Below are 27,912 nucleotides of genomic sequence, written 5' to 3'. Positions count from 1 at the left end.
ATTCATGGAAAGATTAAGATTAAATTTAAAAATAATAACACAAGTAACAACATGCCACTTGAGGCATTCTGTGGCAATTCTGGGGGGTCATCTTACCGCAAGGGTCTAATTTTATCTTTTTACTTAATAATAATAAAAATAATAATAATAATTACTTAATAAAAACTATACAAATTCAAAAACATTAATGTGTCCACAAATCCTTCATTAACAAATAGACACAGAAAAACATTGATATTCAACATAATACAATGTCATGGATCACTATTTTCCAGAGACACAAAATTAGATCAATTATTATATATAAAATGTTATTGGATTACACCTTAACATCTTCCAGAGTGGATGTAAGGACTAATTAAGGCATGCAAAAAATTGATCAGTGAAACTCAAATTTTATTTAGAGGATAATCACTGTGCTTTATCAACAGAATGCATTATCTAAATCCCTAATGTCATTTTCATTCTCTCTTCAGAATGCTGTAGAATATGACAATTAAGTCACCGAAAATCATAAATGTGATATAATCAAGCTATTTCAGGTGACATGACCCCTAACACACACTGACAATCTCAGGAAGATTAACTGAAAATACCAGATTGATGCATGTTGTGTGGCTAAAGTAATCCTTATGTGTCTATTAAAGAGACCTAGTGGATGCAATGTAAATGAGATTCCTGCTTAGTTATTACCTGCACCAGTCTCATAATTAGCATGCAAACACAAATCCCTGTCCTTGGAAGCTTGCGTACAGTAATTCTGATTTCATTCATTCAATCACACTGTGAAGAGAAAAATAACTTCCATTCATGCTATGCAAAAAATCCAATAGCTTTCAAGTAGCTGCACAAGCCACAGCACAGATGAAATTCAGAAGGGTCTGTTTTCATTGTCAGAATGATAGGGGAAACCAGTTCATATCTGAATAAACATGCATAAAGAAAAGCACAGATGGAGGAGTCTGTGTAAAGAAAATGGGGGTTAGAAAAGTACATGGTACTGTGGAGTAATTTTATCTCACTCTGCACTACAATACAATATTTATTTGCACTGTGCAGTTTAGATACGTTAAGTTTAAGTATAATAATTACACAAAAATGAGAGCAAGAGGTGTGTTCATTTAGTTTGTTTTGCCTGAAGGCAATCAGGCAGTGCTTCCACAAACTAAATATATATATATTTATTTTAAATAAAAAAACAAATAAATATAACAAAATATGAAATCATTACAATGCACATTTCGTAACTTTAAGAGTCATCCAAAATTGACTGTTAAATTTGCTGCTGACATATGGTATGAATTTACTTAATGTTTAAGTCAAAGGCAATTTCAAATCAGTTTGCAACTCATTATATCATATTTTACTATTTATATCAATGACGATAAAAAAAAGGAAATGCTGGCATAATAGAAGAAGGTGTAAAGTTAATTGATACATATGTAAGAAAAAAGTGAGAGGCATGTCAGGCGAATTGTTTATTACGTGGCAAATGAAGGGGCAGAGGGATTTTATATCCCTATAAAATGGATATAGTGAATCACCCAGAGGCTCTTGGTCACTAATGTAGTCCGGTCTGGGATATGTGTGTGTGTGCATAATAGAAACACTCACATGCCATTTTGTATCCTGGAGTCAAAGTAGGTTGTCCTACTTTTATATCACTTATTTATTGCTCATTACGAATATCATTCGCATTTAAACACACCTCATATATCACACATATCATGGTGATGCATTATTCTGCCAGTGATTAACAAGAGCAGCCACTAAGAAAGCATCATTTTAGGCTAAATATTCCAGTTGCCTACAACAATAATTAAAAAAAAAAAAACTGCTGCAGTTGTGCTTAGAGGCGATATTCAAGGGGGGACAATGGAGATGGGGGTCTAGTAGAGGAAAAAGCAATTACTGAAGCAACATTAGAATAGAAGAGAGAGAAAATAAATGTATGCCTGTGTTTGTATTCTGGCGCTAAGATATATCAGTTTGAAAAGATGATTGATGAAAGTCTAATGCAAGGCGATGGAGAGGCTTTTGCACCGAGGCAATACCACCGCCAGCACTTTATTAGCCTCCGTAATTAGCCCTGGTGGTTCAATTTGTTAGAATTGGTGGTGATGATGCAAAAATCAGATCGCAGGGCTGGCTAGTCAGGGGCCAGCGTACACCCTGATGAAGGGTCATTCTTGTCAAGGGGCTATTAACTAATGCACTAATTACAGAGGAGAGGGAACAGCGCGGCACCCGTGCTTCTCTGTCTGTCCGCATCACTTCTGATCCACAACTACTGGGCTGACAACACACCGCTGTGGACCGTCACTTCATATCTTAAAGAGCTCAAATCATTGTAATGCCGCCTTTCACTGATTCCTTTTAAGGGTGTTTTTTCAACTATAAGCACATTGTAGACATTCATAAATTAAACTTTCTAAAAAATGGAAACATGTTTTTTGTTGTTGCTCAGATAGTGTATTTTATCATACCAGTGTATGTATTGTACACATGCATCACAGAAATTTTCAGTATTTTTTATGCCCTGAACCATCATGAATAAATGTCATTTCCTCCTCAAACTACCATTCATTTTTGAAGTGGAAATTACATTTTTAGGAATAAAAAAGCTCTCTCCCTTAAATAACTATATTTTACCCTGAATACAATTAAATAGTATTTTCATACTTTCGGCAAATTTATTTCTTGATTCAGAAATGTCGCAAAATAAAAATGTGATACTTGCTTTGTTACCTGCTCTTTACTGAATTCATTGCATGTACACTCAACTTTTGATAGAAACTATTATAAAAAACTGTTGTTGAAAATACCAAGTGAGGAACAGCCATATATATATATACACAATATATATATATATATATATATATATATATATACACACACACACACCGGGCAGCACTGATTGCTCAATTCACAAGCTGCAGAAAATGAACGGACCATGACAACATAAAAGACCCAGTGACACACCTGACCCGTGACACATATATACATACATATATATAAATATATATATATATAAATATATATATAGCAATCAGTGCTGAATAGTGTTTGTGTATATATATATATATATATATATATATATCACGGGTCAGGTGTGTCACTGGTTCATTATGTGTGCAGAATCACAAGCTGATCTCCTCCACCTGTTGCTCGTTTCCCTTACCCTTTATATTTCCAGCTGTGTCTACCTCTTGTTCTCAGTTGATCATTATCTTTGCTACGTGTTTGTCTCATGTTCTGTTCTCTCTTTCATGTGTGTTACTTCAGTTACTTAACTGCTTGTTATTTGTGCTCAGGTACCTAAGACGAGGAGTCTGTAGCAGCACTGTCTCGCTTGCTGGACTTGGGGCCCGCCTTTCTTTGGTCATACTGTGCTAAGTTCCTCTCAGTGGTCTCCTCTGTCTGTGTGCGGAGCGCACAGGAACCACCATACTGAGAATCATTTATTTTTACATTTAGGGGGCTTTCACACTGGCAGTTTAGTTCGGAACGGGGCACGATTCGCATGAAAAATCGCTAATGTGAACGCTGTCATGGGACCCGGGTGCGCACTGGGGTACCGAACCCGAGACTACCTGGAGGAGGTGGTCTGAGTTCGGTTGCTCCCGAACCGTGCAGCGATTTGCGTGTATGTGAAAGCAACACAGACTCGGGTGCGCACTTGTTCAGGAAGTAAAGTATCCTGCGCATGCGTTTTAGCCGATTATGATGTATTTAGTTAAATAAAACATCCGTAAGGGATGAAGATTACCCTGGATACGAGCAAGAGTGAGTCTGCAGTGTATTCGCGCATAGTGCGTGCAATCAGGGCAACAAATTAATGGAAAGCCACTGTCTCCTCAAAAGAGTCCATTTGCAAGCAGCGGAAAGACAGCTTATGCGAAACACACACACAGTTAACCTGCATTGTTTACTCAGTTATGAATAATAGCACCAAATTAATAAAAACACAATATATTGACCCGCGTCGTGTTTTCTATCATGCTCGAACAGCTTCTGACCAGTCCTCCTGTGGTTCCTACTGGATCACATCAACCCGACACTGAGATGGCCGTTCTCCGCCGTTCAGAACCTTGCCTAAACCCACCTGCTCCTTATTCTGGTGAGCCCGATTCATGTTGTGAATTTCTCTCACAGTGCTCACTGACTTTCTCATTGCAGCCTTACTGCTTTTTTACGGAGAGGTCTAGAGTGGCTTTCGTCATTATGCACCTTGGAGGGCTTGCAAGGGAGTGGGGAACGGCCATGTGGGACAATGAGCACGATTGCTGCAGATCGTATGAGGATTTCTCACAGGAGCTTCGTAAAGTCTTTGATCGTGCAGCATTGGGTACAGAGGCGGCACGAGCATTGTCGCTGTTACAGCAGGGAGCCAGGTCCGTGTCAGAATATTTGATCGAGTTCCATACACTCACTGCACCCTGTGGCTGGAATCCCAAAGCTCAGTGGGACCACTTTCTCCATTAGTTGGCTGAACATATCAAGGACGAGATTTACTCCTTGGAATTACTTCTCTCGACGGATTGGTCGACCTCGCTATCCGGGTCGACAATCGGATTTCTATCCGTTCCCAGCATCGGAGGGCGGGTTTCTCTCATGAATCCTCTCGCTATGCATCAGGTGCGGGAGGTGCCACTTCACAGCATTTCGGGTCACCTGAGGAGCCCATGCCCATGCTCATCTGTCTGTCATGGAACGGTGTCATCGTCTCACCAATAACTTGTGCCTCTAGTGCGGGGCACATGGCTGCGGCTTGTCCCGTTAAGAGGCAATGATCACCTTTCAGGGGACAAAGCAAGGTGAGCGTTACTAACACGCTGCTGCCATCGGGTGGTCGCTCTATCCTTCCAGCTTTTTTGCAGTTGGAGGGGATTGCCCATCGAGTGTCAGCTTTAATTGATTTTGGAGCGGAGGGTGACTTTATGGACATTGGACTGGCTGAGCATTTGGGCATTCTATGTTCTCTCCTAGCCGAACCGATTTCAGCCAGAACCCTTTGTGATACTCCTCTCATCAGGATTACTCATTCCACTGGCATTATCGACCTCACCATTTCGGGCAATCATACTGAGGAGATTCTATTCCTCCTTTTACACTCTCCTTCTGCTCCAGTGGTCTTGGGGCACACAGAGCGGTGTTCAGTAAGTCCCGAGGTTCATCTCTCCCTCCGCACCGCCCGTAGAACTGTGCAATAGATCTATTGCCAGGCACTTCTCCACCTAAGGGGCGCCTTTACTCGCTCTCCGGTCCAGAGAGGGAGGCCATGGAGAGATACATCAGCGATTCTCTGCTAGCTGGTATAATACGTCCTTCTTCCACTCTGGCTGGGTCGTTGCGTCCCTGTATAGATTATTGGGGGCTGAATGACATCACAGTAAAGAATAGCCACCCTTTGCCACTGATGTCTTCAACTTTCGAACTCTTGCAGGGAGCGACCATCTTTACGAAGTTGGACCTATCCAATGCTTATCACCTAGTTTGGATTAGGGAAGAGGACGAATGGAAGACCGCCTTTAATACCCCAACAGCTCACTTTTGTAGGAATTGAGGGCGAACCAAACATATGAATCTTCCAGATGATTCGTTCCATAATTCCACACAAAACTCAACATTCCAGAACCGCAAAGATCCCGGCTCCAGCTAGTCTACAAAACGACTTTATGGCCCTGCAAGCTTCAAAGAGATGAGCCTAAATAGAGGAAGAAATGGTCAAAGTTAGATAGTTTGGAAAAGAATGATTGGCTCAGAGATGGCACTTCTCGGAACCCACCAAGATAACGGCAGAGGTTGTTTGATCCAAAGATAAAGGATTTAAAACGGACCTCCTTTTTAAGGACCTTTTGACGACCCCAGGGTTGAAATCTCTTAAAACCACAGAGACTGAGATTTAACATATAAAAATACATAAAATCATCCCAAAACAATTAGTGACGGACTTCTACTCAAACATTGTTCAAATACATAATCCTATATTGTATCAACCACCTTTGTATGCGTCTATTATGCTTATATCACATACAAGTTATGTAATTGTTATAACTATTAGATGTTTGAATGAAAGTGTGTCTTGTTTCCTATCAGTGTGGTCATATGTTCTTAATTCAGAAGATGGCTTTATTGAAATCTGTGTAAAATTTTTTGTGTTCTTATAATAGGAATCATGTCTAAACTGTACACTTTTGTACTCTGCTAGAGCCGGAGAGTAAAGAGATCACAGATAACGCATGATTTACGATGAGAGGTGAAGAGAACGCCACCTCCCAAATAAAGACAGTGCCTAATTGGTCAGAACTCATCTAAGAGGCTGGACAAACAGCTGAGTTTAAAATCTTAGGACCCGAAAAGCCAGGAGAGTTCGTTCACTAGAGCAAATTTACAGAAGTCATGGAGAAGCCATGACGAACCAGACAGACGAGTAACCATGTAGACGAGCAGACAAAAGAACCCAAACCAAGATCAGAAGAACATGGGTTAAATAGTTTCATTCAAGCCATCTAACTACTCTCGTCTCACTTTTCTCTCTGTTTCTTAGCTTTATTTTCTTTTCCGTTGAGAGTCTCGATTCTAAGTTAAGTTTTGCTGCAAAGTTTCGTTTAAATGATTCGACTGCAAAGCCCGCTTTCCAGCTTCAAAGACTTTCCATCCATTCGCCAACACACCACGTGATTAGCAGCCCAAACATCTATCCACGACCCTTTTACGCCGACAAAAGGAATTCCCAAAAAAACGCACAAACGCAACTATACCTCCAGACTCTTAGCTGAACTGGTGCATTGAGATAAACGTGAATAACCCGCCTAAGAAACGATAGAAGGGTTAAATTAATGATTGATGGTTCGTTCAGATCATGTCTTATAAGTGCATATAGAAACTTGTGATTCCACTCTCTCACTCTTGAACTCTTTCCTCACTCTCTTTCTTTCTGCAACTCGTATGAATGTGTGTGTGCGTGGGTTTGTGTTAGATATTAGTTTTATGTTTTAGAATAATCAATAAAGTCTTGTTTATATTTTAAAGATAATTGTCTTGTGTTATGTGCTTACAGATTTAATGTCTTAAACTGCTGATCTAATTTACCTTGCTAATAAATAGTGTTTCACTATAGTTTGGATATTTATATCCGTTTCAGAGCTGATAGTTACGGCCCGTTCACATGAACGCTGGACGAGTCATTTGCGAGGCGTTTATCCCTATAAATTATTTAATAATTTCTTTGGAGCTAAATTGACCTGTCTAACCCAGACACTTTACTTACTTACACTTTGAATATTTGGTCATGCCTTTTGGACTATCAAACTCCCCTGCGGGCTTCCTGGCACTCGTCAATGATGTGCTCAGAGACATAGTCGACCAGTTTATGTTTGTTTACCTTGATGACATCCTGATCTTCTCCCAGAATGAACGCGACCATGTCCGGCAAGTGTAACAGTCGCTCCTCAAGAATCATTTGTTCGCTAAGTTGGAGAAGTGTGAGTTTCATGCACAGTCGGCTCTGTTCCTGGGTTTCGTTCTGTTGTCCGAAGGCATCCAAATGAATCCTACCTTAGTAAAAGCGGTTGCTGATTGGCCAACCCCAGATAGTTGTAAGGCGGTCCAGCAATTCCTGGGGTTTGCCAATTTTTACAGGCGATTCATTTGAAATTTTAGCCAGGTCACCCTGCTGTTGACGAATCTCACTTTCACACGAATGCGTTTCTGGTGGTTGACGCAGGCTCAGGAGGCGTTTGAAAGTTTGAAGAGCTGCTTTGTTTTGGCTCCTATTCTCACCCACCCTGTCTCGTCAATTCATTGTGGAGGTGGATGCATCGGCGGTAGGAGTAGGGGCAATATTGTCCCATAGATCACCTTTGGACGACAGAGTACACCCATGTGCTTTTTTTTCTCTCCCATCGTCTCACCCCTTCAGAACGGAATTATGACATCGGGAATAAGGAGTTACTGGCTGTTAAGTTGACTCTGCAGGAGTGGCGTCACTGGTTGGAGGGTGCAGGGGTTCCATTCTTAGTTTGGACCGACCATAAGAATTAAGAGTATATTCGTTCCGCTAAAAGACTAAATTCTCGACAGGCTTGCTGGCAACTGTACTTTGACCGGTTCAACTTTAACATCTCGTATCGCCCGGGTAGTAAGAACGGTAAACCCGATGAGCTCTCACGTATTTGAGGCAGAGGCTAGATCCACTTCTCCAGAGACCATCGTGCCTGCCAACCGGGTGCTTGCGGCGGTTACCTGGAGAGTGGAGACCAAGGTCCGTGAAGCGGTACACAGCGTCACTGTTCCTGCGGGGTGCCCAGCCGGTCTCCTATTTGTACCGGAGTCGGTCCAAGCAGGCGTTTTTCAGCGGGGCCAATCATCCAATCTAGCTTGCCATCCGGGAGCGGCTCGAGCGTGTTCGTTAATCAAGCAGCGGTTCTGTTGGCCATCGAAGGCGTGGGATGTTCGAGAGTGTGTATTGACCTGTGCCGTAAGGGCTCGAAACGACCCTCAGCAGGGCTACTCCGGCCACTGTCAATCCCTTTGAGACCCTGGTCTCACATAGCCATGGACTTTGTCACTGGCTACCCCCGTCTAATGGCAATACCGTGGTTCTCACTGTGGTGGACAGATTCTCAAAGGTGGTCCATTTCATCCCCCTTCCCAAACTGTCTTCAGCGAGGGGAGACAGCGGCCACTGGCTTAGATCACGTTTTTCGCATTCATGGACTCCCAATGGATGTGGTCTCTGACAGGAGTCCCCAGTTTGTGTCTACTTTTTGGACAGAATTTTGTCGACAACTGGGGGCGATTAAGAGCTTATCCTCCGGTTACCATCCGAAGACTAACGGTCAGGTTGAGTGAGCTAATCAAGACTTGGAGAGGTCCTGCGCTGTGTGGCGTCGGCAGAGTCGTCGACTTGGAGTTCTAGATTAACCATGGTTGAGTACGCACAAAACTCACTCCTGGTTTCGTCTACAGGGTTATCACCCTTCCAGTGCTGTTTAGGCTACCAGCCCCCATTATTTCATATATATATATGGCTTCACGCAATAAAAGTTTTACAATTCACTCTTTTTGATTATAAATTAAAAAATTAGCTACATTTTAAGATTTTAAGATTGAATGTCTGGGACAAGTCTGAATTAATAATAATAATAATAATAAACCATTTAAAAGAAGAAAAAAAGACTATATATAAAATATAACAAAAAAAAATCTGTTTCGAAGTGCCTTTAAATTGGCCTTAAATGGAGAAAAAAGACAAAAGGACAGACAATGCAAAGGTTTAACGTCTCTAACCATAACCAGTTAAGTTCACTTAGTTCAGGAAAACTTTTGTTTTTAATGGACTTCATTATTCAAAGGGGAAAAAAATAGACCTCAAAAGGGTTTTATAAAAAGGACCTAGATTCAAATATCAGAGATAAAGTTCATTAGTTATGTATCTGAGCATGTCTGAAGCCTCTGTAATTCTTCCTGCATCACTTCCTTTTATCTCCGCAATTGAGATAAATCACCAAGCACTGCTTTCAGGTTAAAACATGTTAATCTGGGAAATAACACATCTCAAGGTGTGGGTCCTATGAGGGGTGGGATGAACAAATGAATGGAGAAGAAAGGAAAAAGAGAATGGGTATAATTAAATCAGAGATGCACTTGGAAATTACCATATCCATCATTATCTTCATGCGAGTCAATGCAAGGGAAAAAAAGCGAGGGGCTTAGGAGATTTATTAAAAAAAATGGTTTGTCTGCAACGTATTTCTCATTGGTAACCGTCAAAGGTAGGCAAACGTGGAACATTTATCAAGCCACAGACAAATGACACTGGGTTACTAGTTAGACAGTGTAATAAGTGCCATCTAATTTCCTCTTTAGAATCAATTTATGTTTCAAAGCTTGGGATAGTCATCAAGGGACAAAGCTTTTCCTATGAGAAACTAGTTTAAATTTCTTTTTTAACATAACGTACACTGATTTCTTTTAAGCCTTTTTCAAAATGTATGCATTTCAATTAATAGTAAAATTCCATCAAATTGAATTGAATGATCCTTACATATTTTAATTGAATAATCTTTACATATTTTATAAGGATTATTATATATAAGCAAAACTTTATTCAAGCCTTTTCCACATTATGTTTTCATGGGGAAATATCTGAATATGAATGTGTCATATTCTTATGTTTTTTTTTTGTTTTTAAATGTTAAAATGTTTTACATTAAAAAAACAACAACTTAATAATGAGAATTTACTCAATGGTAGACAATATTTTGTTAGACAAGACAGAGATACATATTCCAATTGCGGTTTGCATAAATCTAATATCCGAATCAAACCCATCGAGAGTACCGTCATCTTAACATATATAATTCTCACGGGAACATCAGTGCCTCTGGCGCCTGGGTCTCGGTGACCCGGGTTAAATGGAGGGCATCTTTTGGAGTACATTACTCTCTTAGAAGTCTAATGCATTTTGATTAATCAAAAAAAGCTCTGCAGTCGCACTCTTCAGAGAAGGATGTAAATAAATAAATAAGCAAACAAAATAATTAGAAAAAGCAAAACGTACCCAGTACCCCCCAGTGATAGAGGAATGGATGGGCTCCTTGATGATGAGGTGGGAGAGAATGAGCGAGTTCTTCCAGATAACTTATCAAAGTAGTGTTGAGGGGGAAAGAATAATCCATTCAAAGCAGAAATGTAGTGCGCATGTTGCATGAGCTTGTTGCATTAATTACAGACACTGTGGCAGCTTTGCGAAGGGTTAATGAGTCTGGCATGTGCCAACAGATCAAACGCAAGAATGCCATGAACAAAATTGTAGTTGGTTACTTCTGCAAGCCTGTTCATGCTCAAGCAAAAAAAGAAAAAGGTAATGGGAACTTTAATTCTTGTAATTGTGAGTTTATATCTCACAACAATCTATAAAAGAATCACAATAAATTTTTGTCTCCAAATATGGAGATATCTTATAATATCAGATTTTGTTTTACCATGTCTTTTTATTTCACAATTTCAAGAAATAGTCATATACTGTATATTTACTGCATTTGCCATTCAAAAGGGTATTTTTAATGCTTTTGAACAAAGTCTCCTATGCTCACTAAGCCTGTATGTACTTTTAACTGTTTCCTTACTGTATATATATATATATATATATATATATATATATAAAAAATGTTGTTCCTATGATGGCAAAGCTGATTTTTTCAGCATCATTACTCCAGTCTTCAGTGTCACATGATCCTTCAGAAATCATTTTAATGCTTCTGATTTGGTGCTCAAGAATTGTTTAAAATAGTTATGTGATTTTCCTTAATATGATATTTTTCAGGATCTTGATGAATAGAAAAAAGTTCCAAAGAACAGCATTAACTTAAAAATACCTTTCTCTTTACTGTCACTTTTGATCAATAAAACCCCCCCCCAAAAAAAACGGTTACTGACCCCAAACTTTTGAACAGTGTGGTCTACGTGTTAGTGTGGTAAAGCTCTTCTTGGTGGGGAATCACCCCTGAGGCTGAGGGTTTGCCTCCTGTTCAGCTATGGATCAGTGATAATCCTTAAAATGGTGTCCTCTGCCACATCAATTATACTGATCATAGGCACGCTCGTTATGCTGAGTCTTCATTACTGTCACCAGCCTAAGACCATCACGGTATAAATCAAGACATACTGGGCCACTTTCCAAAAGTATCAGAGAGAAGCATGTAGCACATCTTTCAACCTGTGACGTATTACGGAATGGCTTGGATATAGTTAAACTAGACAAGTGTCTGATGTATTCTGGGAATGACCTGATGAATTCTGTACCCTGTTAAACAAAAAAAAGTCCAACATTTTATGCAATAGATAACAATTAAAACACAGAGCGGAACCAAGGCGCCACATCTAGTATCAACCAAGCATACATGAGCGGTGTCAGCAGTAGAGGCTCTTATTTATTTCATTCCGGAGGAGGTATTTCTGGGCAATTGCGCTGGATGCAGAGGGTAGTGCCTGCTGGTAAGAGCCAATAAAGAACTCTCATCCATGAACGGCCTTCAGCAGAGACACAGTCAATTACCTAATGTGAGGACTTTGAGGGGGGAGAAAGCGTTTTCTCCTCATTTACTTCTGGGTATTTATTAAATTGCTGTCAAATTTGACAAATTTGCGACGCTCAACATGGAGGTTGTTTTGGTGGGGGTGCATGGATTGACCCCCCCCCCCCCCCCCCCCCAATCACCATCACAGATCCCATATCCCTCTTTCAGAGAAATGCCAGCACACAATGCATTTTGGCAGTTCTACATGTGCATGCAAGCGAAACGTGTACCTTTTTCCCCTGGAGGTACTCCTCGTGCTCCTCTCGGAAGTGCTTGGTCCCATATGCCACCTGCTCAAAGGGGGTGGAGGTGTGCATCAGCCCCTCGTACCGCTTATTTTGGCTTGTATTTAAAAATGGAAGGAAACTGTGGCAAAAACAAAGAAGACATAGGATTTAAAATACTTAATTAGCTAATATACTATGCATATTATTTATTTGATAAAAATACATAAAACAATTGTGAAATATTATGCAAGTTTTCTATTGTGCTAGATTTTTAAATCTAATTTAATCCTTTGATGGCAAAGTTGAATTTTCAACATCATTACTCAAGTCTTCAGTTTCACATGCTCCTGCAGAAATCATTATTTTGCTGATTTGGTACACACAAAACATTTCTTATCATAATCAATGTTGAAAACAGTTGTGAGGCTTGATACTTTTGTGGAAACCATGCTACAATCTTTCAGGATTCTTTGATAAACCATTAATTTGAAAAAGAAATCTTTTTTTGACATTGTAAAATTTCATTAGTCACTTTTGATCAATTTAGTGTGTCCTTGTTGGATAAAAGTATTAATTTGTTTTAAAAAAAATCAAATAATCACACTGACCCCAAAATTTTGACAGTAGTGTAGAGAAATAGGAAAAAAATGGGAACATATTTTTCAACACCAGCTTGTTGTTTGGAAAAGAGCATAACCTCAGTGTCAGCCCCATTACTGGCCTCTGGTCTTGGCTAACGCGACTGCTAAGAGCAAAAACTCTGCTATTTTCACAGTACAGCACATGTTATTTATACATCATCACATTGCCTCATCCCTCCCTCACAGGCACTTTTCATTCTAGTCCAGATCATTTCCAAACCCAAATCGCTTCTTAATCGTTGTGATGTCTTGTGGTTGATTCTGCACATGCTGCGAGTTTGCTGGGCACACGTTCAGTGCAAAGAGCGGTTACTTAGGAAAAATGCCAGATGTTAATTACAGCGAGGTTGATTTTGTAAATTGTACCCAAGACACTTTGCCTGGAGGAAGATTTATCCAGTGCGGTACAAGAGGTGTCTGTGCGAGGCTGGGTAAACGTCCGCTGGGCATTGGCTTGGCTTGTCACAAAACAAACAAACAACCAACAACCTTGGCACTTTCTGTGAACAAAATCTGCAAAGAAAGGTTTTTTTATTCCCAATGCTTGGTGTGTTCGTTCCCTTTTATGATGATGAAACCAGAAGTGCAGGTGAAGCCCTGTCCTCTTTAATGAAATCAAAGCAGACAAACATGGAAAATGTAACCATAATCGTTCCACCTGGAAAAGCTAAAAGTTTTTGCAATCCATTGCAAAACTGCCACATATTAAGAGTAAAAAAACAAAAACAAATGGGATGATCTAAACACGCATAAGATCAAAGACTGTCTCATATTTTTGAATGAATGCTTTCTGAAACACCTGTTTAGGCAAAAAAAAAGTATTAATACTAGCTGCGCCAACTATAGTGAAACTTTCTGTCAGTTTGACACTCTCTTTAGTTATCTCCTCAAAGAACCATCCTGAACAAGATCATTATTTATTAGAATCTTCTCCTGTCATGCAAGTACCACATAAGCAATAATGCTTGGTGAAGCTTTGATGGTACAAGGTAAAAAAGGGGGTGACATCAAACACTACGCTGGCCCTTTAAATAATGGCCCAATCTCCCACAGACATCCTTATCCACTAGAGACACTAGCCTCCCTGCAAGACAGATTACAGTGCAACCCATGCTAATGTGCACATGGGACGGACATCACAGAGCAAAAATTAATGTGGCCCCAATGTCCCAGAATACACAACGCTTCTGCTGCTTGCCGGCTGTTTCACTTACTGCTTTCATTGCCACTGAATTGCATTTTAATAGGGTAGTTTTTATTCATTGAAAGCCATTAAGGAAAGTTTGACTTCTCGCAGGGGATCTTTTGGCAGTGCAGACCAATGCCCAGTGACAACACCCTAGGAGGCCACCGAAACAGGAAAAGGGGGAGTGCAAGAGGAAGTAAAATGAAAGAACAGAGAAGAAGCAAGGGGAGAGAAAAATATGTATAGATGTATGTATTCAGTCTTTCTCTTGCACATTTGTAAACCAAACTGCAGGGTAACAATTTTAAACAGAAACAAATAAAAGATTAAATGAATGAATGAATGATAGCTTTTACAAATCATTCCAATAAATGATTAAACTTTATTTTTTAAAAGTAATTTAAATTTATTTTAAAAAAGTTTAAACATTTTTGTTTGTGCAACCTAATGTAGTATTTAGATTAAGTATATTTAACATATGAAGCATATTAATAGTTTACCAGGCAAAATATTTTAGTTCTCAACGATCCTATTTTAAATATTTTTTTTATCAATAAACGCTTCATAGTCCAAGTACTTAAATTCTCTGTCAAACCAATTTAGTCCATTATTGAGCTGTTTTTTTCTCTAAATCATGGTAATCCATCCAAGCATTATCTGCATCGGAGGCTGAGGAGACATCACTAGGACTGAAATTAAGCTGGCGGTGGAAAAAAAAGGAGCAGCAACATTTTGGTGGCTCTTTGAAACATTTCAGAGGAAATTAGTGAAACGAGAGTAGGATCCTGGATCAAAAAGACTCTAATCATGCTTCGCCATGCCCTGCAGACACCACATGTATAATACGATTTACACAGTAACCACCTCTCCTATTACAGCCTGTTTGGGGTATTCTGTGTTAATGGGGTTAGCTAATTTACTGTTTAAAGTCGGAGCAAGAAGAAAAAAAAATTAAACATGATTAAAAAACATTGCACATTGAGCTTGTAATTAAAATAAAACGGAAGGGTTTTAAAACAGAGATGGCACTGAAGTAACGTAAAAAAATAATATAGTATTTATTATGGTAATCTGCTTCAATAATTATATAACAGAGAAGACTAATAATGCTAATTATGTATCAGCAGGGATGAAACAGTATAGGGCTATTATTAGTTGCTGTTATTTGTTAACTTATTTAGCAACTAACCACACTTGGGGTTTTACCATCTGCTTCAAACTTTGAGAGAATAAAGTATGGGGCTTCTTTAGTGTGATTAATGTGCATCTACACAATGTCACATATAGAGTCCGAGCGGTCAACAGTTTACACTATTACACTTGGAAACATAATTTTATGTTCATATTAACATCTTCAGTGGCCTTTAAAAGTATTTGGACACTTAAGTTCACCCAAAAACCTAAATTAACCTTAACTCTACTTGATAATGCAGTGCAAATTTACTTTACAAAGATAAGATATATAGTGACTCCAGAAAGTATTTTGGACACTTAAGCATGCAATGCAATTCAAATGTTTTTATGTGTTACTTTTCTTGTGTATAGCTCACCAAAAAATTAAAAATTGTTTTTTTTTGTGTTCCACAGATCCCATGACGGTGAGTAAATGATGACAGAATTTTCATTTTTCCCTTCAAGCCACACTTACAAGTGTCAAAATACTTTTTGGATCTTATTGAGACCTTGCACAGTTAATTTACACTTAATTATCAAGTACTGCTACAGACTATGTTCCATTGCTACAGATCAAAACACACAAGCGTTTCACACAATCTCTAGTGCAGCTTCTAGGGATGTATACATGCCATCACTTGTGTGTGTGTAACTTACGTCTGGTCGATGACGCGAGTCCTCCACTCCTGGCGTTTGAGCTCCTCTCTGGCCTCCTCCAGGGCAGTGATGGATGTGGCCACGCGCAGGCTTGGCTCCAAGGGCCGCTGCCGCTGCTGCTGCACTTCCAGAGCTGGGCGAAAGGGCCCCTGACAGGTACGGGGGATAAGGTAAATGTTTTATTGCCCAAAACCGCCCGCCTCATTATTGATGAGGCCCTTGTGGATGGCCAGATGGACCCTCGAAAGCCCCAGTCTTTTCATCTAAGATATTAACACATCTGACCAGAGCTGATAATGATACGTTGACCATACAGTGAAGGCCTTGGAGAGGCCAAGGTAACGCATTTCAAGTAAACGCAGTAGATTTCACTACCACATACACATGCTTACATAGAATAGCCATGTCAAAATTGTCTTTTTATTAAGAAAATATATGATACCCCAGTAGTTTATTTTCAGGGATATTTTTACTCTTATGAGGACATTTTTTCTAGAGTTTGTTGTTCATTTATCTCTAACAATTTAATTGAATCAGTTAAAATGATTCAACTGAACTGCAATAAATTCTCAATCTGGACAATTATGGCTTTTATTCATAAAATTAAATCAACATGAAATACAAATGTATGTGTAAATAATGCATATAATATCGAACCACAATAATCAGAATATAACTGATCTTTATGTCTATGGTCTATATGATGAAATCTGAAGTTATGCTCTATACTTTTTGAACTGGTGCAAAAACACTTGTGGCTCAACATGCATAACTTATTGTTTAGGTTGCTGCTAGTTTACATGTGACCTTCAGACATTGCTGCTTTTAATTCATGCTGGCGCAACATTCCATGCCCTTGATACTATCAAGACCAGATCAGCACCTGGCACTGACCAATCCCCTTACTTCCCCTAACAATACACATAATCAATCTATCACTCGCAGATGCTTATCACACAGGGAGAGATGCCTAGGGAGGGGGCTCCACCTCAGTCCACAAATAATTGGGAGAGAGAGAGAGAGAGAGAGAGAGAGAGAGAGAGAGAAAGATGGCATGAGGGAAGGGGAGGGTAGGAGAGGTTTGAGGGTGGGTGCTTATTCTGGGGTCTTTGTAAGGGCAAAATGTAGATAAATAATGCATCTTCATCTATTGCACATTGTGTGAAAGATGTGGCAGTTTTCTTTTAATGAATTCAGACTAACTGGGCCCAGCTGGAGTGAAAAGCCAACCCAGGGAGAAGAACTCGGGCTCTAATAAAAAGAAATGACTCACGCTTCATTTCTGCTCACTTATGTTTTACATTAATAGAAACCAATAATAAGAACCAGTTACCATAAAAGTCATGGACCGTAAATAACACAAATGGCAAATACGTATCATCAAATCTCCCTCACAGCTGGACAAGATGACATGGTAGATTTGGAAGTATTTAAAGATATTCTTTATCGGGGCACCTTTACATGTTGCGGTATTCCCTTGCTGAGAGTCCCTTAATGGGATCCATGGAATAAAGGGGCTTGGGTTGACAGGTGTGCTTATCACCGGTTATCTGGCTGTCTAAATGCTTTGGCGGTATCCAGGCGAGAAGCGAGGCACGTTTAATGATATTATTCCATTTTTACAGAAAGTTTTTCTAAATGATCACACAGTGGCAATAAATCCTGGCTTTAATCATAGTTATCTCAGGATCTCTTTTGTTAATTGTCACCACACTCTGTCATCTTTTTGAGGCCATTTCATTGGAATAGTCAGGAGGGATATCAACATATACTTTAAGTTGATATAATATCTTAGTAACGGGTGGTGATGAATATATGAATATAAATGAAGGTTTTAGTGTGAGTTTGCTTAAAGACAAATAAACGTTCCATAAACAACATTACATTAAACAAACTACATGTATAAAAAATTATTTATCTTTCCCTGAATTTAAGCACGATATGGCAATAGTTCACCAAAAATAAAAATTCTGTCATTATTTACTCCAAATCCAAACCCATATAACAAAATAAAGATCTTATAGAATGTCCTGGTTGCTCTCTTCCATGCAGTTACCAAACAACAAGTTTGGCACCATAAAAGTATCCCAAAAATGGTCCATACAATTTGTGCACTATATTCCAAGACTAATGAAGACATATGAGAGTTCAGTTAATTATGATCATTGAGTATGATTCATGAACTAATCTTTAAAAATAGTTTTATAAACTTGATCTACTGATTCATTAAAGAGATCTGAGTCATAAGAACCAGTTGTTCACGAATGACAAATTGCTATTAATGAAAACAGCAAGGACAGCTAGGACAGAAGTCAAGATTTTCAGTGAATAGCAAAAATTTTAGTCCTTTCCTCACTTATTTTATGTCTTTAGGGCCTGATTTCACAGACGGGGCTTAAGTTAAGTCAGGATTAGGCCTTAGTTCAATTAGGATATTTAAGTAACTTTTATAAAAAAATATTACTGGTATGACTGGTGCCAGTTGCTTTTAGTTAAAACAGTTCGAACATGCATTTAAGTCTGGGACTAGCTTAAACCTTGTCTGTGAAACCGGACGTCAGATGGACTGCTTTTTTAATGATTTTGCATCCTTTCTGAAGCTTGAAAATCCCTTTATGTTCCAGTGAAAAGAAGAAAGTCATACATTCTTAGAATGACATGTGGGTGAGAAAAATATTTTTCATTTTAGGGTGAACTATTTCCTATAAAGAAATCTTTGGCATGATCTCACCTGTGGCTTTTTGTGAATGGGTGGTAGACGCTCTCTGTTTGGCATCAGATTGGACAGATCAGGAATTATATTAGGGGTCTTCCTCTCTTTGGGCGCCGATCGTGCCAGAAGTGGTTTTACCTTTCTCAGTCTCAGCTCCATCTCATCAGGCTCTTCTCTGAACGGTGAATTGAAAACACCTGGACACTAAGATGAGCACACAAACACAAAAAAGGGTGTTGTTTGGATAAGCAAGGTGAACAAAACAATGTTATGCTTCTGTTAGCATAATGAAGAGAAAATCTGTTCCTCTACGTGATTGCCCTTAAACTTTGCAGAGCAAACCTCCAAACACATCCTCATGCCCCCTTTAATAACTCATTTGCTAGCAATGGACTGCTAACAGCTTCCATTGTACCTCTCATCATAAGTATCCATGCAAAACCCACATTTAGCTTTCAGGAAAAGGAACCCACTTTATTCGGTCGACCACAGCAAAACAATTATACTTGTCACCTCCCCTGAATGGACACACATCCATCACTCTGGCATGTGTCATGTCTGCTAGCGTAAATGTCTGCTAGCTAACTATGAGCTGTCTGATCTTACTGTAGCACTTCAGTGGTTCTTGGTTTGGCCTAAGGAATAACAGCTAGAATAATTAGTCTCTAATCAGACGCTTCCTCATATGTGCTTAATTAGCAGCAGAATTCTTTTAAGCTTTGTTACTATATGCTTATAGCTTTCAAATGTAATACGCCTCAGTAAGGCTCCTGCGTCGGTTTGGATAGTGTAGCTTTAGGTGTAACACGGTGGGGGGTACACCACAAAATCCCAACTTGCCTCGGACTTACAGGAAAAGAGCAATGATGTTGACCCTCGTACCGAGGAACTACATCTATGTCAGCGCAGCCACTTTTGTCCAGCGGAATTTTCTCTGGTTAACGATGAACCATGGGAGACCCATCCATTTCACGGAGACAAGGTCAGACTGTGGGAACATAAGTTGCCCAGCGTAGAGACACAGAGTGAGAAAATCAGGGAGGGGGAGAGCAGAGTTAGACTTGAGATAAACTGAGAAAAAGTAAGAAAACTAAGAAGAGAGTTACACCATTCCTGCAACTGACAAGTCTGAGATTGAGGTCTGTGGTTTAAATGACTGTCCTTATTAGGATGAATAATTTGAATGGTCATATGCGTAATATTTTTAACATTTGCATGCAGAGGCCCCCCTATAATATAATTTAAACTATTGATCAAAAGTTTGGGTAAAACAGATAAAAAAAAATTATGAATACTTTTATTCAGCAAGGATGCATTAAATTGATAGAAAGTGAAAGTTCAAATAAATGCTGTTCTTTTGAATTTTCTATTCATTACGGAATCCTGAAAAAAAATATTAAGTAAAATAAATGTAACATTTTTTTGGTTCAAATAAATGCAGCCCTAATGAGCATAAAAGACTTCTTTCAAAAACATAAAAAACTTACCGACCCAAACTTTTAAACTGTAATATAATATAATATAATATAATATAATATAATATAATATAATATAATTGTTATATAAATATATACAAATATAATTTGTTCTCAGTAACAGTTCATAACTAATCCTAATTTAAATTCCCCCTGTGGTGAAATCAAGCTTTTAATGTTGTTTATATGTTTATGTGGTGTTTTTAATGCGCTTTAAGACAAACCATGCACAAATTCATCAGTCAACACCATTGCTGAGTATGTTCTCCTTAAAACTGCAGTGAATCAAAGACGGTCTCAAAAACGCAGTTTAAAATCGCAGGTGTTTCTGACGTCACAAACTACCTTGTAACTAATCACATCAACGTGTGATCCTCAACGAGTTGATCTCAGAGCTGGTGCGAGTGAGTGTAGACGGGACTAATTTACATATTCATAGAACCACACATACTAAATGAGGCAAGGGTGTAGTTATATTTAAGCTATTTTGTGCTATTAAGGAAAAAACCTTAAAAATTATTATTCATAAATTTTTGTGATCAAAGATGATTTTTAAGGGATAAAATGATTGACTGCAGGGGGACTTTAAAACATTATTTTAACATATTACATTTAATTAAAAAAATATTATCCAATCATCAGTTCATTTCACATAGTAATAAAAGAAAAATAATTTTTTTTATCATTCTAGAAACATATCTAGGGGTCCATGGCTTTTCCCTGGCTCTAAATTTGCAAATTAATTTGATTAAAAGTAATACTGTATTGACAAAAGGGTCCCACTTTATATTAAGTGGCTTTAACTACTATGTTCTAACATTGAAATTAATAATTTGATACAATAGACTTATTGTGTACATACATTTTTTTACATTGTACTTATATTTTAAAAATACCTGCATGTAATTACAGCTATAATTAATTTATGTAATTACATTTATAATTACACTGTTGACCCTTCCCTTACACCTTAACCCACCCTTAAACCTACCCATACCACCACACCTGTCCCTAACCTTACCCGTATCACACCTCAATAGCAGCACAAGTGTTTTACAATACAACATGAAGACAATAAGTACATTGTACTTATTTTTCGATGTAAGTACATAGTACTTAAAGCCACTTAATATAAAGTGGGACCTAAAACCCCAGGCCAGAGCCCACACACCCATATTTTATCATTATCTCCTTTTAAAGCAAATTTTAACTAGCATGTGGTCCCTCACATCTGTTGTCCATTAGCCATTAGCTGATGAGTATTATTTCTTGATTTCCTGCCTCAGACTGCAGGCAGCTGGCGGTAATGTCCTCTTGCCCTGTTTGTGGTGTGGCTGGCACTAAGTGTCCAGTGACCAGGGGTCTCATTTATAAAACTGTGCGTAGGATCCTTACTAAAAGTGTACGTGTGCCCGAAAGCCAGAAATGGCGTACGCAAAAAAATATTCAGACTTATAAATCCCAGTCAGCGGAAAATTGTGTGCACATACGTCTCATCCCGAATTAACCATATATGTAGCTTACAACGCCTAGTTTTACTATGCATATCCTCATCTGCATATAATTTGCATATGATTATTCACCCACGTGATAACATGTTTAACGGTACAAGACATTAGGAAAATATGAAATACGGATGTGCCGTCACATTACATTAATACAAATAATTTAGTAGCCTATCCTTGTCTTGTTTTTGGAATAAATAAATCAAATAGTGTAAAATACATTTCAGAGAAAGTTTTTTCTCAGTCTTTTCCACTGGCCAAATAGTATTTTTAATTGATTTATATTTTTAATGGAAACAGATATTTTTGCGCAAAACTATTTTCTCAGAAAATCTGCTATTTTCATGATAAGCAATTATCTCTGTAATTAAAACATTAAAACACAGCATGTCAGAGGAAAAGTGTTCAAAAGCATTGCATCCACAACAAATATTTCGATTTATTGAATATAAAAAATGTTGTGTTTAACTGCATTAAGGAGAATGCCATATTTAATCTAAATGTTTATATCATAAGTAAAACATAGTTTTAATCATTCTTTTATTTATTTAAACTGTTATTGTGAACATGCACTGTAATTATGATTAGGACTCATAATGAAGATTTACGTTTATTTGCCGTTAGATAGGCTATATATGCGTCAGTTTCACTAAACGGCCCAACGCGCTCGCTGGCGCGGACATTTGAGAAGGGATGGATATTTGCTTCAAGTGATAGGCTTGGTGAGTGAAATTATATTTGTATTATCTTTCTGTATGTATAATTTTCTTTAGATTTTCTGTCTAAAAGTGACGAAAAGACATTTAACTCCAGCTCACCATCGGTGTCGCCAAACTGCTCCATCTCCAAGACGTTCGTACGCATGGGTCAGAGGTTGAATGCAGGTACACACATTTTCCAGCCAAGTTTGTTTTTATAGATCACAACTTATGCGTCGGAAGTGGCGTACGCCTCTTTCAGAGCCTGTTTTGCGCGTACACAACGGTCATAAATGAGGCCCCAGAGCAGGAACATGGCATGAGCGGATTGGCCACAGGAGGCTGTGATGACCATAAAAGCATGAAGGAGAGGCGGTAAAATGAAATACCTGCTCACCCCACACTGCTGCTGAATCAACAATGGCCAGAACACTTCATCATAATTATCAAGACATTATAGCCAGAGGGATTTCTGAAAAGAATATATATATCAGCAAATGATTGCAGCAGTTCGGAGCCTGGTCTTCATACTCCACACTGGCACAGTTCCTTTTGATTCTGTGTCCTCAAATAAATGCAAATATACAGTATGTAAGCAGAATATACAAGCGTGTCCATCTCATTGATTCGGCACTGACCTGTTTAGTGCTCAGGAGGAAGTGGAGTCTTTGAGCCTGAATGGTTCTCCCTTGCTCCTCTTTTTCCAGAGTGATCCGTTCTCTCTCTTTTCTCTGGAGCTCTGCAAATTCCTGTAGGTCTCTCCTGAGAAGCAGAACAGTACAAATAAACCCACAGTTTTTCCAACTCACAGTTTTTCTGTAAACTCTTGTCTTAGTCCCAAGACATCAGACAATGTTCAATACACTTGTGGATTGTTCAAGAGAACAGCTTTACTGACAAAATAGTTTGACAGTATGGATTCCTGTTAAACTTTGCAAAACAGTATTTCTGTTGTATGTATGATAATACATTAGGAATCATGACCAAAGGGTCTTGTTAGGCATGGTATGCAGTGCACTACGCATACAGTTTGGAATATTGCAAGGCATCGAAAGCCTATGTAGCAAAAAATTAATAAACAAATTCATTAAAAAATATATAATAATGAACATGCACAAAATACTTCCTGTTAACTATTTTGCTCTGTATACTGACTACCTCACTTTTCCTGATGAATTTTTTTCTCCCTTTTCCTCTACGTAAAAGTAAATCACCAAATAAATCAAATACGCAGAGTAGTTTGGGCTGTGAGTGTGTTTTCTATTGTGATCTGAGGTCACAATGTTCAAACGCTTTCTGACCAGCCTCGGTTTCTTTCGCTTGGCATCCCGTTGTCTGTGTGACCTTTGCCAACCTATATCTCTCGCTTATTATTAATTGCACTGGAGTGGACAAAAGCCAAATAGATTTGTAACCGTGGAAGGGGATCTCGATCTGTGTCTAAGAGAAGGCTGGGGTAACACATAAACCTCATTAGTGTTGATGGGCCAGTAGGGAGACATGGGAGCAGCTAACACAGATGACCTTTGTGTGTCCTTACACAACACAATCGCTATAAGCACCCTGGCCTCACTGAATTGCATCCACTTACTGTAGAATACACCAATCCACCAGATGCTAATCACCCTTACCTAGCAACAGCTAGGCATTTATTATGCAGTCAAAAATACAGGATGTTTACAGCACACTTAATTCTATCATTTTAGTTACCTTAAAGGTGGGGTAAGTGATATTTCAAAAAACACTGTTGTTGGACATTGTTGATATTTGAAATCAACCCAAACAAACACACCCCTCTTTTCATTGCTCCGCCTCCAAAACTCACCCTCCAATCCTATCCGCCCTGCTCAGAGTCAGCCTCGAACCCCGATCGCGGGCTTCTGAGGCGAGTGCACTAACAATGACGCTAAACACCGCATTCTCTAGCAATCGTCAGCGCGCTCTCACTAGCTGGCCTCCGTTACGCACGCAATCCAAGTCTGTTTGAGTCTGTCTGTTTATCATAGCAGAAGTGCAACAAAAATAGCTCTTAGCTCTATCCAGCGCTGAAAAGCTTTTCTAATATTAATGCGGTCATAATCCTTCATTTTTCAGTGATTTCTTCTAAGCTTTTCTCTTTTTATTTGTCTCATATTTCTGCAGTCTTTCTTCAAATCTCCCTCTTGCTTCTCTCTCCTCCACCATCATATGTCCCCCTAATGCTGATTGGCTAGACACGTTTGTTATTGTTTGTACGTGTTGGTCCGACTAACTTCCAAAATAGCATTTTTCAAATATCGCTTACCTCACCTTTAACCTTTTTTTATTTTTTCAATATGCTATCACATGAAGTATATGACTATGAAGCCGCATATGAAGTATAATTACCAGAGTGCTTTTTGACATTTGTCATAATTTCAGTATTATCTATAAATTCTCAAATTTCCACTTCCCGTAGTTTAATTAAAAAATATGCAAAGACCAGCAAAAGCCACCTACTATGAGTAAAAAATAAAATAAAAAAATGAAAACACACAAACACACAAAACAACAAAATATGATTAATTAGGAAAATTTAAATGCTTTTAAGGTGGAAAACATCAAGATCAATTTGCCCATAAAATGGGATTTGGTATCCTTCTCTGTAATGAATGCAGTAATTTGTGTGATTAAGCATATGCATAGCATGGCCTGTGTATTTTGGAGTCTTGCTTTGATAAAAGACCTGCCCTAAATACTATGAAATGTTTATAAAGGAAAAAAAAATTAATAAGGCCTGCAGTTAAGGAGTGAGTTTCACAGATGTCCTTGAAAGGGACATGAGAGCGGAAAAAGTAGCCTGAGCAATGGGAGTCCATAAATTTACCCTGTGCTTCCAAAGAGTTAAAGATTTGCCATGCTCAAACATTACAGAGAGAAATTTATCTGATTATGGCAGTAATAATTACCCAGCTGTTTATTACAGATAGAGAAATAATTCATGCAGGCAATAGGCCATGGTGGCAATGACACTCCACATTTAGTAAATATGCAAGCCGCTCAGTTCTAATTACTCAAGCCCAGAGGAAGCCCTTATTAAGTGCTGGAACTTTAAGTGTCTTCTTGACAAGTGATAAATTGTTACATTGCACAAACTCTTGCTGTGGAATTGCCGCGGTGAACTCAGGTCTTGACTTCATTAAGGTATGCAGAGAAGGACAACTGAATGAAGATGGACACTGGAACATAACGGGCCTTGTCATCAGGCTAGAGCTAATGAAACGACACAGGTCGCTTTGCATTGGGAGGAGGGGGATCCTTCACCGCTGGCAGGGAGAGAGAATGAGAGAGAGGGGCCGCCCTGACATGGGCAGTCGCTGGCCTCCTATCATTGGCATGCCGGGTTGGTCTGCTTGTGCTAAATGGGAACCATTAGGAAAATTTTGAATAATTTATTCAATGCCGGAGCTGTACGGATTAAAATCCTGGCACTGAGACCTTTGAGGGGTGACTAATCAGTCAGTGGGTGATCCTGAGCCCAACGTGGAACAGATTGTCAGAATCAGCGCAGTGATCTTTCACTTCACATCTATGACTGATTCTTCATGATCTCAGAAGCATTCCATAAACAACTAATTAACACAGGGTCTACAGACGGATAGAGAGGGGAAGAGAATGAGAGAGAGAGAGAAAGGACAGACAATTAAAAAATGGGATGTTGTTAGTAAAACACATCTGGACAGATATCCAAAACTTACTGAGACAAGACTGACTATTCCTACTGTATTTTTTTTTTTACACAACAAGAAGCAACTTTGACTTTGTTTAATACTAAACAGGTGGACTAATCTGACAATATTTGGGAATTTCTGAGATGATCAAATGATCCAATATAATTTTTTATCTGCCCATATGAAATTAAATTAATATTTTCATTATACAAAAAGTTCAAATTTACTGTCTGAATTTTAGACTTTAGTTAATCAGTTACTGGTGGATCTTTTTTCCACGGCATACTAACTGCATACTGTACAAGTCATAAAGGATTGATCATGACAATCTCAATACATTTTGACCACCGCCGAAACGGGGGTGAAAAAAAATAAAAACCAAAATTTACAACTGTGTAGTACATGATGGTCCAGTGTTTTTATAGAGAAATGCAATGTGTTAACGTGATTCAAAGGTGAGAAACCCCATAAAAGAGAACATTCCCACTTAAAGAGAGGCTGGAGTAGGGAGATGGAGGGAGGGAGCAGGTTGTTGGGAGTCAGTGATCCAAGGAGCACTTAACAGATTTACATTTAATTTTAGCTAAACCCTTAAGATATTTCCCCACAAAATATATTGGTCACATTAAAAAAAGTGACTTTGTTTTTATCAAAAGTAAAAGATGACATCTTCCTTCGGCCCCCGAAGCATGATTTTTTTTAATAAATGTGGGGGCACACGCAAATCATTGGCTAATTTTAAATTTCATAAAGTTATTCATTTTCAAGTAACCAGAGGCGATTTATGCATGCCATGCTTTTAATGTATATGTCTCAAACATGCCGTTAAAGGCATGACATTCCTTTGTCTTTGCAAGAATTTCAGACAATGGTCATCTGTGAACACTAGTTTAACGTAATTCTATGTAATTTATTTAAAGCAGTAAATATAAAAATGTAATTTTAATTATTTTTACCTGATGTGCTCATTCTTCCTTGTCAATCCCTCCAAATATCTTTTGCGTGCATAATAATTGTGTACATACTTCCTCACATAATAGCCCCGCCATCTCTGCTGTATCTGCAAAAGAAGGGTGAGTTCTGATTATCAATACATGTACCTGATTATTATTTTGTTGCCTTTACTATTCCACTGTATGGCTGATAAAAAGTAGGAAATGTAGTTTTATTTGGAATTGCAAAAAGTATTTAGAAGTTAAAAGACAAATCAAAGTCAGAGCAAATTAAAGAAGTTCCCTGTCGCTTTCGAGCTTGCAGTCATTGTCACTCCATGAAGAATGAGAGTGCTAGCTATTGCCCCAAACAAAAAGGACAGATGTCCTTCAGGCTAATTAGGTGCTTAAACAATAGCAGGTAAAGGAGAAAAATAATAATAAGGCAAAAACTAAACAAAACAAGAATTGCCATTGATCAGTAGTCAATAGATAATTTTAAATAAAGTAATTGCAAGCTTGGATTCTGAGTTCTTTGTGACCTCTTAGACTAGTAAAATCAATGATGCATATTGCTCAATTAGATCTAATACAAATCCGGCCTCCCTTGTAAACACTGATTTCTATTAAAAGGCTTTTGGTAAAGAGTGTGAAAACGACTTTATAGGATAAAGGAAATGACTAAAAAGAAATGCAACACTGAAGCTTCAATGGTTGTTGTTTTCAGCTTTGTTGGCCAAGGGTTAGGAGGAGCAATGACCTCGTTTTCTTGCAGATTCTGCAAGGAGTATGTAAACTTATGACCACAATTGTATAAAGTGACATTCATTAGAAAACATCATGCATACATTCCCATGAAGCTTTCCAAACTTTAACTTTTCCATCCCACACACCCATTCTATGCTTGAAACCGATCCTTCAGTGACTGTT

General features: G+C 38.5%; 1 protein-coding gene across 5 annotated transcripts in view; it reads right to left on the bottom strand.

The window, feature by feature from the left end:
* Window positions 1–27,912, bottom strand: part of spata17 (spermatogenesis associated 17) — a 39,292-nt gene that overhangs the window by 6,794 nt on the left and 4,586 nt on the right. For all 5 annotated transcript variants that reach the window (XM_077239812.1, XM_077239813.1, XM_077239814.1 and 2 more), the window contains exons 5-9: window positions 27,007–27,110; window positions 23,000–23,123; window positions 18,702–18,887; window positions 15,971–16,119; window positions 12,317–12,452 (exon numbers count right to left, since the gene is read on the bottom strand). In XM_077239812.1, coding sequence (XP_077095927.1) covers window positions 12,317–12,452; window positions 15,971–16,119; window positions 18,702–18,887; window positions 23,000–23,123; window positions 27,007–27,110 — 699 coding nt within the window. The remainder of the gene's footprint in view (window positions 1–12,316; window positions 12,453–15,970; window positions 16,120–18,701; window positions 18,888–22,999; window positions 23,124–27,006; window positions 27,111–27,912) is intronic.

Source organism: Siphateles boraxobius, unplaced genomic scaffold, assembly GCF_051911475.1.
Source record: "Siphateles boraxobius isolate OS27281-9 unplaced genomic scaffold, OSU_SipBor_1 22, whole genome shotgun sequence".
NCBI lineage: Eukaryota > Metazoa > Chordata > Actinopteri > Cypriniformes > Leuciscidae > Siphateles > Siphateles boraxobius.
The sequence above is the reverse complement of the archived record's forward strand: the minus strand, read 5'-3'. Positions and strand labels throughout refer to the sequence as shown.